This window comes from Monodon monoceros, unplaced genomic scaffold, assembly GCF_005190385.1.
Source record: "Monodon monoceros isolate NGI ecotype Baffin Bay Population unplaced genomic scaffold, NGI_Narwhal_1 Super_Scaffold_20, whole genome shotgun sequence".
Lineage (NCBI taxonomy): Eukaryota > Metazoa > Chordata > Mammalia > Artiodactyla > Monodontidae > Monodon > Monodon monoceros.
Genome location: NW_021703777.1, coordinates 70941120 through 70955526, shown reverse-complemented (window position 1 = coordinate 70955526; position 14407 = coordinate 70941120). Strand labels below are relative to the sequence as shown.

Below are 14407 nucleotides of genomic sequence, written 5' to 3'. Positions count from 1 at the left end.
GTAGCTGACGCTGGGACCACACAGCTAAGTCAAAGCGTACCTCTGTCATTTAGTACCAGTGGGGTATCAGATGAGGTACTTAACTTCTCTATGCCTCTGTTTTCTCACCTGTAAAACAGGTATGGTAACAAGTTTGCTGGGAGGATCCAGTGAGCTGAGGACAAGCACGTCCTGAAGGTCACGGCCAACACGACGGCATCCACCTTGACTTCTTTTCCTCTCACTCCTCACATCCAATCTGTCAGCAAATCCTATTAACGCTACCTTCAAACTAGATTCAGACTCTGACCACTTTCACCACTGCCACCCTCCTGGCCCAAGCCACCATTACCTCTGGCCTGCGTTACTGCAATGATCTCCTAAGTAGTTCATAACACAGCAGTCATAGTCCTGCTCTGAGAACATAAGTCAGATCATGACACGCCTCTCTCAAGCCCCTCCAATGGCTCTTTATTTGACTGTGAGTAAAAGCCACAAGGCGCTATGGGAAGCAGTGGAAATCATGGTTCTCGGTTTCTCCCGCCTGCTGTGTTCTGTACGGCACTTACATCGGTCTATATATTTCACTTATTTTTATTTGCCTGTCTCCTTTCAGTAGAAAGTTGAGAAGGTCATGGATTTTTGTTTATTTATTCACTAATGAATCCACAGTGCCTGACCCACAGAAGAATCTCAACAAATAATTGTTAAATCGATTGAATGAGTGCACATCAAGTACTTAAACTGTTCAATATACCTTAGGTATTTTTGGTGTTACTTTTTCCCAGATCTTGGTTGTCTTTTTGAAGAACTTCTCTATTGTGTGAATGCTTTTTAAAACCACACAGTACCTCATCCTCCAAAATATCACCTGAACCAGGATGGGGGGAATGGGGCTGCTATTTTCGGTCCTGCCTACTCATCTCTATTAACGCTGTACTAAGCTGGGCGCCCTTATTACGCCTTCAGACAACCCAAACATACGGACATATTTAATTGTTTAGTTTTGGAAGGAACTGCTGCCAAACCAATACAGGGAAAAACTGGAGTCCTAGGGGTATGGTCCTTGGATTAGACACTCATGGCCCTGGTGGTGGTGACAGAAAGTTGCCTTCACCACACCAGGAATGCTTTGCAATAGCGTTACGTTCTGGGGCATACCTTGTGCTGTTTCATTACACGGACTACATAAAACATGTCAGGTCCGGAAATGCTAATATTTGTACTTATCCTGGTGTTATTTACAACACTATATTACTACATGTAATATATAATAATATATATGTAAAATATATTATAATAGTATATTGCTATGAAAGTTAACAGATGAACAGGTAAGTTTTATTCAGGATGGTTGGCCAATTATATACATACATACATATATATATATATACACACACATACAGATATAACTATTGGCACATAAATGAATGTTTCACATATATGTATTTGACTACATTCTTGACTGAAACATAGAATTTTAAGATTAAAAAATGTAAATCTAAGGGTAGTTACTTCTTTCTGAAATTAACTGGATTGTCATAGAACTAGTGACTATGCACAATAAAAATGTTCAAAAATTGAGTACTGCCACAATATTTTTGGGTCCTAAAACCCTGGTGCCTAGGAAACAGTAAACGTAGGCTATCACTCCTTGGGAATGTGAGTGGCGTTCTTGTTATCTTCCTTTTTTGCAGTTGTTGTGAGGCTCATTTACACACACATGCATACCAAGATGCTTTGCAAACAGTAAGTACTAAATAAATTTAAATTATTATTCTTTTCTTTAAATACATTAAACAGATTTACATTTTGGACAACCAGCCAAGCCTACAGCTGAATTAATCCATTCTTCCTACTTTCTATGGAGTACCAGCTATTTAAACATTATATTCTAAGTATCAGTAGCAATAAAACAACAAGAAAAAGAAGCCCTGTTAGCACTTCGCACTGTATATGAAGTGAACAGAAATGTGATGGGGTACTGACATCCATTTCACTTTGAATTAAACACAGCATCACCGCAAATCTCAAGAGATGATATTAAGTTTTGTGTTTGGGTAATACCAGGAATTCTACAGGCAAGGGTAGAATTATATTTGGTTGGCTAAAAGCCAGTCAAATTCACACTTGTCCTAGAAGTAGGTGGTCAAAAACTCTGTTCTTGTCTTCAAAGCGATTGGCTACAGCTGCTCAAACTATCTCGATTTCAAAATCTTTTGTGTCACTCATTTTGAAAATAAAATATTCGGACATGAGGTAAAATGAGGTCTAATGAAAAAGATATTAAGTTAGAATTGACCTTGGGGGAAAAGCAGGTCGAATCGGACAGTGCACATCAAATAAAAACGAAGAATAGAATTGGAATTTCCAAGTGGCATCCGCAGACATACACAGTCTTTGATTTTATTTCTTCAGGAAAAAAGGACTCAAACCAAGGGAAGGAGGTGATGCATTCACAGCTTTCTCTCTGTTCTCCTCAAAATACATGCTGTAAATTTTCTCAAGTTCACAGTACATGTTTCAGAAGAAGCCTTCCCTTTGGGTGGAAGGAAGTACATGCTCCTTGATATGTCTGGTTTTGCTGTAACAGTATGTAATGCCTCTCTCTAATAAATTTAACCACAAAATTGTTTTTTTAATGTGCCTGCATTCTGCTAATTTATAAAAAGCAGGATGCTGTCAGATAAAATTTCATGAACATGATCTATAAACCAGACTGTCAAAAGTGAAAGGTACTCAGGCAGTACTTAGGGAAACAAATAATGGAAACCCCTGGAAAGGTTTCCTGTGACTGCAGGAAAACAATGTACTGTAACGGAGCTCACATTACCTTGATTTGCAAGTTACTGTGAGGTCACAGGAAATCCTGAAATGTTTTCCACATTTTCTTTTATACATTTTATGTCAAATTTCCTGCAATTGAAATCATACACCCTCCTACTGCTGGAATCTCTTCTGAACGAAAGGAGATCTTGTGACACTCCCCCACGAACACCTAATAACTCAGTTCCTACCAGTGTAACAAGAAAGTGACAGATGGAATTGAAAGTGGACCATGATAAGGCTGAAATGTCAGATATCCTAACTCTTTCAAAATGAAAACCGAACTGATGTCATTAAGACAACTCTAAAAGTGCATTTAATCTAGTGACAGTAGCCTTTTCTTTAGAATAAGAGATAACAAAAAAAAAAGACAGATTGTCCCAAGACATAAGCTCACCATTTCTCCAAATCTCTTGTTCGAAAAGTATGCATGGATTGATGGTCTAATTTTAAAATGGCATCCTCTATATGGATATTCTTTTTTTTGCGGTACGCGGGCCTCTCACTGTTGTGGCCTCTCCTGTTGCGGAGCACAGGCTCCGGACGCGCAGGCTCAGCGGCCATGGCTCACAGGCCCAGCCGCTCTGCGGCATGTGGGATCTTCCCAGACCGGGGCACGAACCCATATCCCCTACATCGGCAGTGGACTCCCAACCACTGTGCCACCAGGGAAGCCCTATATGGATATTCTTAACATGATTCAAGCTCCCGACAACCACATTTTATTAACCCAGCTATGCTTACGAAAGGGTAAGTCAGATTTAAGTAAAACGTCCAAGTTTAAAATATTCTCTCAATTTTTATTCTCACAGCTGTGGAGTTTAAAAATAGCTTTTAAAATTGACAAATACTATTTTAGTATAAACCCAAGCCAAGTAATTATGGCTCATTAATGAATACCAATTTTTAGGGTTTGTTAGATCATGAGTGATTAGGATACATTACCTCTCCTGACATATCAGGGGCCATGGGGACAGCAGGCCACAGAGATGAGTAGATTCCAAAAAACACCACCCAGAGTGCGATGCTGCCCCAGATCGCTATGTGGCTGAACTGTGAAGGAAGAGAATCTGAGTTAAAGGACTATCAGGTAGATGGAGGACTCCCACACTGATGAAGCTTTCACAAATTTCCTTATTAATTTTTTTACTACATCCATAAGATATTACCTATGGCAATTATTAACTAAATAATTGCATGTTTTAATTGGATCTTTCATTAAACACTCATCTCTTCCACATCGGTTATAATGCTGGTGGTACTGGCATGTAGAACCGTTCCTTCTCTACCCCTTTGGCGGGTCTCACCTTTCACTCTTACCTTTTTTTATCCGCTACCATCTTTAAGCCTCCTTAGTTTTTTTTCCAAATGCTCTCACTGAAAGATGCTAAGACACTTGTATGAATATTAATCTCTGTGTTGATGACTGTCAAATCCAAATTTCTTGTGACCATCTTTCCCTTGAGCATCTAACTTTCTTTTTATTTATTGGGTCTCTCTACCTGGATGTGAATATACTTCAGTACTAACATATCTAAAATGGAACTTGTTTTATTCAGACTGGATATCTACAAATGTCTGAGGACAAATCTTTCTCTGATACTTTTGGTCTTCAGAATCATTTTCCAATGAGTTTTCTGCCAGTCTTGTGACACACTCTACTAAGAAAAGATTCCTAGTCAATAAGTTTGAAGGCTTCCTCCCGTCCAGGGATATTTACAGTGTACAACAATATATTAAGGGCTCTTGAGAAGTCTTGTGGTAAATAAACTTATTTAAGTTTTACTCAGTGTTTCCACACTAGAGTCTCCAGTTCCCCCCCAGTCCATTCCTGACTGCTCCCCCCCCACTATAATTAACAACCTGTGGAACTAGGGTAAAGGGACACATGCAGTTAGAACGAAAAACAACAACAAAAATTAGTGATGACACATAAGTAAATGTGATATTCCTTGGCTGTGACTAAAGATTCTCTTACCCAGGTCCAATATGATGTCTCCAATCCAGCTTTCAAACACACAGTTATCACCACAAACTAAAACAGAAGGGAAATGTTATTTTATTTCATAAATATGATAGTTCATCAAATTGGACTGGTAGATTATTCACAGCTTGACTTGTACATCCAACAAGCAAAGAAACAAGTGAGTTAGCTGGGTGGCTGAACATCATGATCACGACCGGCTGGAACTGCCATTTACAGCATCACATTCCCGACTCCCTTCCCTGCCTTCCCCTCACCCTCACTGGCTGACAGTCCAGCCATGAGCTTCTGAGCACGGGTCTGGCTACTTCGTGTACAATTCATGAATAGTGATGGAGAATCATCTATAGTAATCTTGGGTTTCCAAGCCTGCTTTAATTTTATTTTTTATCAACTGTACTACTTAAAGCCTCCATTTTCTAAATTTTAAAGATAAATTGTAAAAGTAATGTAACTGGATATTTAGAAATCTGAACACTTACTCTGTAACTTTACTTACCTGAAACCCTGCAGAGTAGAATGTAAGAGCCTGTTACATCTCCATGCTGTACACACCCACTGTCACTGGTGCCCATGCTACTAATTCTAAAGTAGGGGGACCCGGGTTTAATGAACTGTGCTGTGTTTTCCATAGGATAGTATAACGGCTAAATGGAGTCAGACTATATTGCCCTGGATTCAGACTATTTGTGCTCAAGACTCCATCATTTATTAACTGTTCTGATAAGGCACAAGGCAAATTACTTGACCTCTCTGTGTCTCAGCTCCTTCATCTGTAAACTGGGACTGATAAAGCTTACCTACTCTATAGATGAAACACCAAGAACAGTGCTTAGCACTGCATTATGTATTATTATCTATTTATAATCAAAAATATTAAATACTGTTAGTAGCCAAAGGAATTTGGGGCACTTTCAGTAGTTTGCCGGGATGGAAGAGTGACGCTTGCCTAGCACTGGTGATCGGTGGTGAGAGCTTCAAGGGCGCAGTCCTACTTTTGGGCACTGTTAAGGGTTTGTACACAGTATTAGATGCTTTCCAGTGGCGTCATAAAGTCAGGACAAAGTGAAGCATTTGAGCTTTCTCAGCGGGATATCTAATAGCAATTTAGGATAAATATCTGTAGAAATAAAACTCTTGTTAAAATTTAAGTGTTTAATTTAAGCTATATAAAAAATTCTAAAACAAGAGAGAGATTTTGACACAAAGTTAAAGAAACACTCTCTCTTAAGCCTTGGATACTTTAAAGTCCCTCAGAGACATCTATGACATCTACTTTATTTCTAAACTTAGTCCATCAAGTATTATTTCTGTTTTGCACTCATGTTGTACGAGAACAAACCACTAGCCCCCGAAATGTGTTTTCCCTTTTTTTTTTACTACTTCATTGAGGTCAATGGAAAGGAGAGCCTCGATTTGCCAAAACCTTAATCCCTCTGTTACTTACTGGTCTTAACTTCCTATTATTCAGTTATTTAAACATTGTATTATAGTTTTTCCACTGACTCAGCCGTACCAATGGCCACTTAGTATTTAGGACAGCACACTGCCCCCACTTGGGGGCCACGGAGAGGAAAGGACACTGGCTGGAGAGTTCAGAGTTCAAGGTTGGAGTAAACTTTTATTAGAGACTAACTGTGTGACCTTGAGCATTTGCATCCAAGTGGAGCTTTTGACCTTAGAGGGAAAAATGGTTTTAAAACCTTTTTTGGTTCTTTAATGGCAGGGTGCAGCTCACACTCAACTGTGCATCCTCCGTAAGTGTCTGACATAGTGACTTAACACAGCGAGGTCCATGACTTGCGTGGGTTAAACGTTGCAAAAGAGTGGAGATTTCTCTCCCAACTTTATTTTCATTAAGTTCTAGGATAATTATTGGTTAAACACCCAAGTAGAATGCTACTATTTGCCATAAATTTAGGAAAGCAAAAAAAATATGAACAAGGGCAGTAAAATAAAACTGAGGAAGAAGGGACAAGGAAGAGAAAAAGGGAAAGTGAGGCAATAAGTGTAAAGAAGGAATATTGAAAATAAGAGCAACCAAAGGCCTATAAAGTCAGTGAACCTAAATGACATTTTTATACCCTAATATAAAATAATCTCTTACTAGTCGAAACATCTCATTTCATTTTTAAGAGGAAGTGTAAACAACCCCTAAATCCAGAAATGCACACATTTAAATTTAAAAATGAGCTCGTATGAAAATTCAATTTTATATGCAAACGAGACAAACGTTCCACACTCACAGTGTAAACGAAGTTTCCCAACAGCAGGTAATCAGAGGTCTTCCCATTTCCAAATACAGTACCTGCATGAAAAGAAGAGAGACTTGCTAGAACTGAAAATAATTGAGGTCCTTTCAGAATCCTTTCAAAGACAAGTCAATTTAGGAGTGCTGAACAAAAGAAGGGGAACCAAGAGCCATACAATGGAGCCAGAAACGAGGCTAATTTAACAAAACACTGTATGAAGTCTCATAAAGTTGCTTAACATGGGTCACCAATGAAAATCAAATTTCCAACAGTCAATATGAAGAAGGAAACTGGACTTGTTAACCAATTCTCAGGGTTCGTGAGATTAAAAAAAAAAAAAAATCATTCAAGTGGAGCTTAATGCTATGGGCAGTAAGACAGAAGGCATTCTGAACCCATAGAAAAGAACTTTGTTAACAGTATAGATGAGGGCTTTAGGGAGCCTTCTTACTATCTCTCACAGTTGTTGGCATTGGACCAAAAGAGCAACTTACAGAGGGCTGGGGAGCACCCATATAACTCCAGGCACATGGCTCTTTGAGGATCTGGCTGAATTCAGGGGTACATCTAAAGGTATTCTGTTTTTCTAGCAATGACTAACAAACGTGGCTTTAGATGAAGGGAGTGGTACTGACAAACCAAAATCACTATTACTGATTAAAAAAATCAAATAAAAAATTAAAAAAATAACAATAATTTAATCATTGGTACCATTGAAAAATGTAAAACCCATGGTATGTGTCATACAGTAGTTTACTTATGCACATATTTGACAATAGCTATTCAAAGCCTAATAAGGAAGTACAAAATATGTTAGAGTAAACTGAGAGGAGACACGGAGCATGGCGCTGGTATGAAGAAACAAGGAGAGCCAGGTGAGCTTTGGACATACAGACCAGGCGAGGTTCTGTTACAAGTTGTGTCATCTTGGTTTATTTATAATCGATCTCCACTGAATTCAGTTTCTTCACTTAAAAGATTGAGTGAAACTCCCTACTTTGGAGGAGCTTTGAGATTACAATAAGTTAAAGGTTTTCAGATAAAAGTAGCCACGAAGCGCTGCTTAAGGGGCAGCCCCGAAACCTAGGAGACCACCTTTCTCTATGGAGTATCCCACGATGAAGGACACAGGATCTGACATGCTAACATGTCTTGTGCGTATGTGGTGGACAGACATAAATGCCTGTAATTAATCTGTGAACTTTCACAGAACCAAATTAACAAACTCAAATCTACAAAATAACTGAAAGCATCTTGTGATTACTTCTGGACTTCCATACTTCTGCTATGTGGCACATTGGTTAGATCCCTTAATCAATATAAGCAAGTTATCAAAAATAATCGTAGTTGGGTCCAACTAAACCTTCTAGTCATCACTGGTTTGTCATAAGCTGGAGATTCATTTCAAAATTGAATCGAGGAAAAAAGTTAAAAGCCTGTTGTTGCGTTTATCAGGTTTGGCATTTGGATGATTTAGGTAAATTATTCGTGCTAAAACTTTCCGGTCTCTGGACCCCTTTACACTCTTAAAAATTATTAAGAATCCCTCAAAGCTTTTGTTTATGTGGTTTATATCTACCAATATTTACCAAATTAGAAATTAAGACAGAAATTTAAAAAATTTGTATTGATTTACCTAACAGTGATATACCCTATATATGTAACATAAAAACAGATTTTATGAAACATAACTATTCCCCCAAACAAAAAAATTGGTGAGAAAATTGGCACTGTTTTACATTTTTACAATCTCTTTAATGTCTGGGTTAATAGAGCTGGATTCTCATGTTGTTTTGGTTGCCATATATGAGGCAAATTCAAATTCACAGAGAGATGGAGTTATAAAGGAGAGAAGTATTTTAGTAATCTTTTCTAATAATTGGGGTTATTCCTTGATACTACTTTAAAACTCAAGAAGTTTCTTACAGTGGCGGAGATAGTTTCCTAAAGGTTAGTAGCAGTGTAGAATCTGAAACTGTTTTGATGGGAAGCATGCTGTCGTGCATACTGAAGTAGAGATATACTGTTGTGCACACAAAACTTACATAATGCTATAAACCCATGTTACAATAAAAAAAAAATACACCTAACCTTAAAAAAAATCCATTGGTCCATTTTGCATTTTGAATGGATCTTTTACTTATGCACGATTCTGTAACCTCATGGAAGTAGCTGGCTCAGCTCACAACTCAAACAAGCCCCAAGACACTCTACACCTTGATAAAGCTGCTGCATGGTTGGTATGCAGCCGAAGTGCTTTACGCATACTTCCCATTTTGTCACACAGAATATTCATAAGATGTGTATCGAGTTTCAGGATTTAATAAAACTATTAGGTTTACAGCTTCTTCAAGGGCATTCTTAAGTGAAATAGCTTTTCGGGGTTGTTTTTTTAACGTGGGTGCATGGCAGTGAAGAATGACTACTAATACAATTGTACCCCTGTTTGTGTCAAGGTACCCCTGTTTGTGTCAAGGTACCAGCAATTTTACCCACTATTCCTCTTGCGTCAGCAATGAAAAAGACAAATAATGTCTTGATAATATAAAAAGTTTGAAACTATTAAATTTTGACCTCATTCATGGACCTGAAAAGGTCTTGAGTATTCTCAGGTGACCATATTTTGAGAAACGCTGAAGCAAGTCAATGAATGAATATTTAGCCATACATTACATAGTTATTTCTATTTCTTCTGTACCCCATCCTTTCAAACGCTAAAGAAAACAAAAACTCCTTATGTAAAAATAAAAACAAGACAAAAAAAGCAGAATGTTAAAACACAATTTATGCTATATGTTATTATCTCTTAAGAAGAGAAAGCACATGTTCTCTGGACTTGGCTGGATTTGGGTTCCTCAGACAGCACCCCTTGTGAACTGGTTCTGCTGAGGCTGGCTGGCTTTGGCAGTTCCCCAGACAAATGCAAAGGGAGACTCTTCTGGGGCTGGTCTTCTGGAGCTGGAATTACTTAGGAATTCCTTTCAAACCCTGTCATTGCTTGAGTGTTTTGGATTGGTAAGGTGATGTGGATGTGGCTTGGTTTGAGCTACTTTTGATATTGTTTCTTTTTTTTCTGATTTAGAACACTAAAATAGCAGTTCCATAGATGGACATTCCTAGTTTTTCATACCTACATTGATTTTGTGTTATGAAAATAAACTACCTGGAGAAGTTGTCTAAAGTCCTTTATCGTACCCTAGATTTCAACACCTTATGGCTCCCCTAAGTGAAAGCAATCCAAATGTCCATCAACTGATGAATGGATAAACAAAATGTGGTCTATACATACAATGAAATATTATTCACCCATAAAAAGGAATGAAGTACTGATTCACGCTGCAACAATGATGAACTAAGGTCACAAGCTATGATTCCATTTATGTGCAATGTCCAGAATAGGCAAACCACAGAGACAAAAATCAGTGGTTGCCAGGGGCTGGGGGAGGGGGAGGGGAAATGAGGAGCGACTGCTCAGGGGAATGGGGTGATGAAAATGTTCTGGCATCAGAAAGTGGGGACATTGGCACAATTCTGTGAACATACTAGAAACCACTGAACTGTACAATTTAAAAGGGTGAATTTTATGGTATGTAAATTTTATCTAAAAAAAAATGCCACTGTGATTCTCCTGGCCCACTGGGTCAATATTTTATATTTAATTAGATTTTCTTACCACACTTATTTCTATGGCCTAGAACATGAGAAGTATTCACTGTTGGACTGTCAGAGTAGTTAATAAAGGAATGAGATGAAAATCTCCGACTAGGACATTAAAGTACTGCCTTCTCTGTGACACTCACACCCTCCCACTCATGCTCTCATGAACTTCTCCACAATGGACTGGGTGCCGACGGTGAGCCTGGCACTGTTCTAGGCACTACGAAAACAACAGTGAACTAAATGGACAGTTCCTTGCCCTTCTGGAGCTTTGATTCTAACAGAGGAGAATGATAGTTATTAAAAAAAAAAAAAAAGCAAATATATCACACCCGATAGGCAAGCACCATGAAGAGGATACAGGAGGATGGGGAGAGGGGGGCAGCAGGGGTGGGGTTGGTGGGTCTCTGAGGCAGGGCGATCCGGGAGGGCCTCTCCGAGCACAGACCTGAGGGCGGGAGGGAGAAAGCAGCTGGAACATCTGGTGAAGATGAGGAAGAACACAACGGCCTGCGGTCTGGAGCACGGGGACGGGGAGAGCAGGCTGGGGAAGAAGGAGAGTCGGGTGTGGTTAGCCAAGGCTGGGGCTGTGGATTTCTTTCTAAATGTGATAGAGCCTGTGGGGTTTTGCGGAGGGAGGCACCTGGTCTGATTTACGTTTCACAAGGATCCCTCTGTAGGTGGGATAGAACATCTGGCACTGCATTTCATGGGCCAGCGTTAACTCACAGGCTGAGAGGACAGCCAGTACCTCTAAAGGACGCACAGATCCTTGGGTGGAGGTGTCATGTTTGAAGTACTGTAGTTTGAGAGCTGAATGGTCAGCCATCTTCCTCAGGATCTCAGGGCAAGTTCTGCTCCGGACACAGTAGCACCAGCTTAAGCATCCCAGAGACCTCTTTTCTAAAGTGGCTACTTAATCATTTTTATGTGTAGAGGAAATTCACCATAAGCCTATCTCTCAAAACTGACAAAATAACATCACCCCCTCAAAGCAAGCAGAGAAAAGTTTACACTCCAAGATGAACTTAAAAACATATTAAAAATCTCATTTAAAGCTCCGGCTCAAGTACTTGAAAGTACTAGCATGTCTGATTAGGTTCAGTATAAAGAGTTGATACAAGCCTCACAGGTATAATAAATAGATCACATAAAATATTAGCACTATTGTCTTCAAACTGTACATCAACAGAGGGAAAAAAAGAGCCCTAAAATTTAACTCTCTGCAAGATTGGAAAACACGAGAAGTAGAGAAGAAAGGCTTTGCATATATTAAATCACTTTGCTCCCAAAGGAACAGTAAAAATCTTTAAAGTGTGTGCAACATTTAGATGCATGTATTTTAGGTTAAGGAAAAATACCATAACACGAAACACTGCTATAATTTTTAACGTATATTGACAATGAATTATTTTTCTAAACAAGTAAAAAGTCATCTCTTAGCATGCATATCCTTTCTACTTACCATACTGAAGGGCTTTTAGTGGAAACCAAAACAGAATAACTGAGTGGAAGAGGCCATTTAAACAATGAACCCAGAAAACCTGAGGGAAAACAAAAATCCATGAGAACCATTTGCGATAAACTAGCTCTGTGAACTCTGACCTTTCTTTTTATCTGTGAGCTAGATTCACAAAACGTGTTTCTCTCGGGCCACCACTGTGAATTAATAGAACTGACAGACACTTTCTGCCTCTTAGACCTTCATGGGTCATTTATTTATTTTTATGTTTCTCAAAATGTTTTTTCAGCTTCACTGAAATTTTTTCTACTTCTTAAAAACCAAGTATTAAAAGTTTAAATTTCTGCCTGAAAAAGAAAATAAAATTTCATATAACTGCAGACCTTGAAATTCTTCAAGTGGGACTATTTTCATAATTCCACTAGAATAGAGTTTTGAAAAGATTGTAATTTAGTGAAATCCCTACTTTCTCTTTTCCATGTGCAATAAAAGTGTAAACTTTTTAATGGTAAGGATATAGTGCATTCTCTCTCTCCCCCTCCACACACACACACACACACACTAAATATAGCAAGTATAACACTTAAATTGTATAATTCCTTAAAGCAAAGCATTTTCACTAGGACGTAAGTAATAAAAGACTTTCATAATTTTTAAACACCTGTCAACATCAAACTTCATACAATTATAACGTAGTTTAACTGTTATTGCTTTCTCATCTATTGTATTTTAAGAACAAGAAAGCAAGTATCACTGATCTTTTCTTTGTAACATGGATGTGAAAGATTAAGTTATAGAAAAACTGTTTAGAACTCTTATGGCCCTTTGAATGGTTGCAGTTTTGTCATTCAAAATTGCTTCTTGCAAACAAAACTTATGCTAAATAAAATTGGCATGCATTAACAGTTTTAAGCTGTTCAAACAACAGAAATTAAGTTGCCTGCCTCCCAAAATTTTCCACTGTGATCTCAACCTCCTTTGTTAGTTCACCCAGCCACACCGGGTTGTATGATCCAATTTACGCTCCAATACATTACACATTTGAACTTGTGTTACTCATTAACCTTTGTCTCTTCTCCTCACTATGTCATTACTGCAAGTTTTCATTTGACAGAAAGCACAGGTGGGTGCAAGAAAAATTAGTTCTACTTTTCCATTTTCCTGACTGATACTTATTGTCACATGTTAATCCTTTAACCCCTGTCATGACCTCAGAACCTCCGACCCTTTTTACCATAACAAACATAATCATCATCATTCAGGGCAACAATGCTTCTACATTGGGGACCCGCAGCACTTGCTGTGTATACACATATGCATTTTGTAACCATGTGTCCCTGAATTTAAAAAGGTTCATATGGGATTTATTCAAATAATTTTCACTGAAATCATTAGAAAAAACCATAAACCCTATAAAAATTGTTGGCATCTATAAATATTTAAATGGATTACTGGAGTTGTAGAATCTATTTGGGTTGATCTGGTGACTTTTCTAAATGCATGGGCTTTGCAGGCAGTGAAGTACTTTGTATACAGCAAAAGAATAGCAAAAAGTACAAGGAAGGATGCTCACACATTAAAACTATATATGACCTGCTACACTTTTTCACTGGCCACAGGCTGTTTCCAAGTCGCCATATGCAAAGGGCATGAAAGGATGTGACTTTCTAGCAGAGTTTTTTTTTTTTTTTTTTTTTTACTGAATTTATTTATTTATTTTTGGCTGCATTGGGTCTTCATTGCTGCACGCGGGCTTTCTCTAGTTGTGGTGAGCAGGGGCTACTCTTTGTTGCGGTGCGCGGGCTTCTCATTGTGGTGGCTTCTCTTGTTGCAGAGCACGGGCTCTAGGCACACAGGCTTCAGCAGTTGCAGCATGTGGACTCAGGAGATGTGGCTCGCAGGCTCTAGAGCACAGGCTCAGTAGTTGTGGCGCACAGGGCTTAGTTGCTCCGTGGCATGTGGGATCTTCCCAGACCAGGGCTCGAACCCGCGTCCCCTGCATTGGCAGGTGGATTCTTAACCACTGTGCTACCAGGGAAGTCCCTCTAGGGGTGGTTTTGGGTAATCCTGTGAGGATCAGTTTATGTTTATAAGCAACAGTACCATGGCCAAGGTAGTGGCTGGGAAGTTAACTCTCGAGAGAGCACCGTGAAGCCTGAGCTACGGGAGATGTGGAAGTGTGACTGAGGTAGATGTAACTGCCTGGGTCGGTGAGGATTACTGTTAGCATGCCAGTAGGCCTGGAAC

The 14407-nt window shown here is 38.9% G+C and overlaps 1 protein-coding gene across 3 annotated transcripts in view; it reads right to left on the bottom strand.

The window, feature by feature from the left end:
- Positions 1 to 14407, bottom strand: part of ATP8A1 (ATPase phospholipid transporting 8A1) — a 238085-nt gene that overhangs the window by 32121 nt on the left and 191557 nt on the right. For all 3 annotated transcript variants that reach the window (XM_029235506.1, XM_029235508.1, XM_029235507.1), the window contains 4 exons: positions 12164 to 12242; positions 7036 to 7097; positions 4784 to 4840; positions 3751 to 3858 (listed from right to left, as the gene is read on the bottom strand). In XM_029235506.1, coding sequence (XP_029091339.1) covers positions 3751 to 3858; positions 4784 to 4840; positions 7036 to 7097; positions 12164 to 12242 — 306 coding nt within the window. The remainder of the gene's footprint in view (positions 1 to 3750; positions 3859 to 4783; positions 4841 to 7035; positions 7098 to 12163; positions 12243 to 14407) is intronic.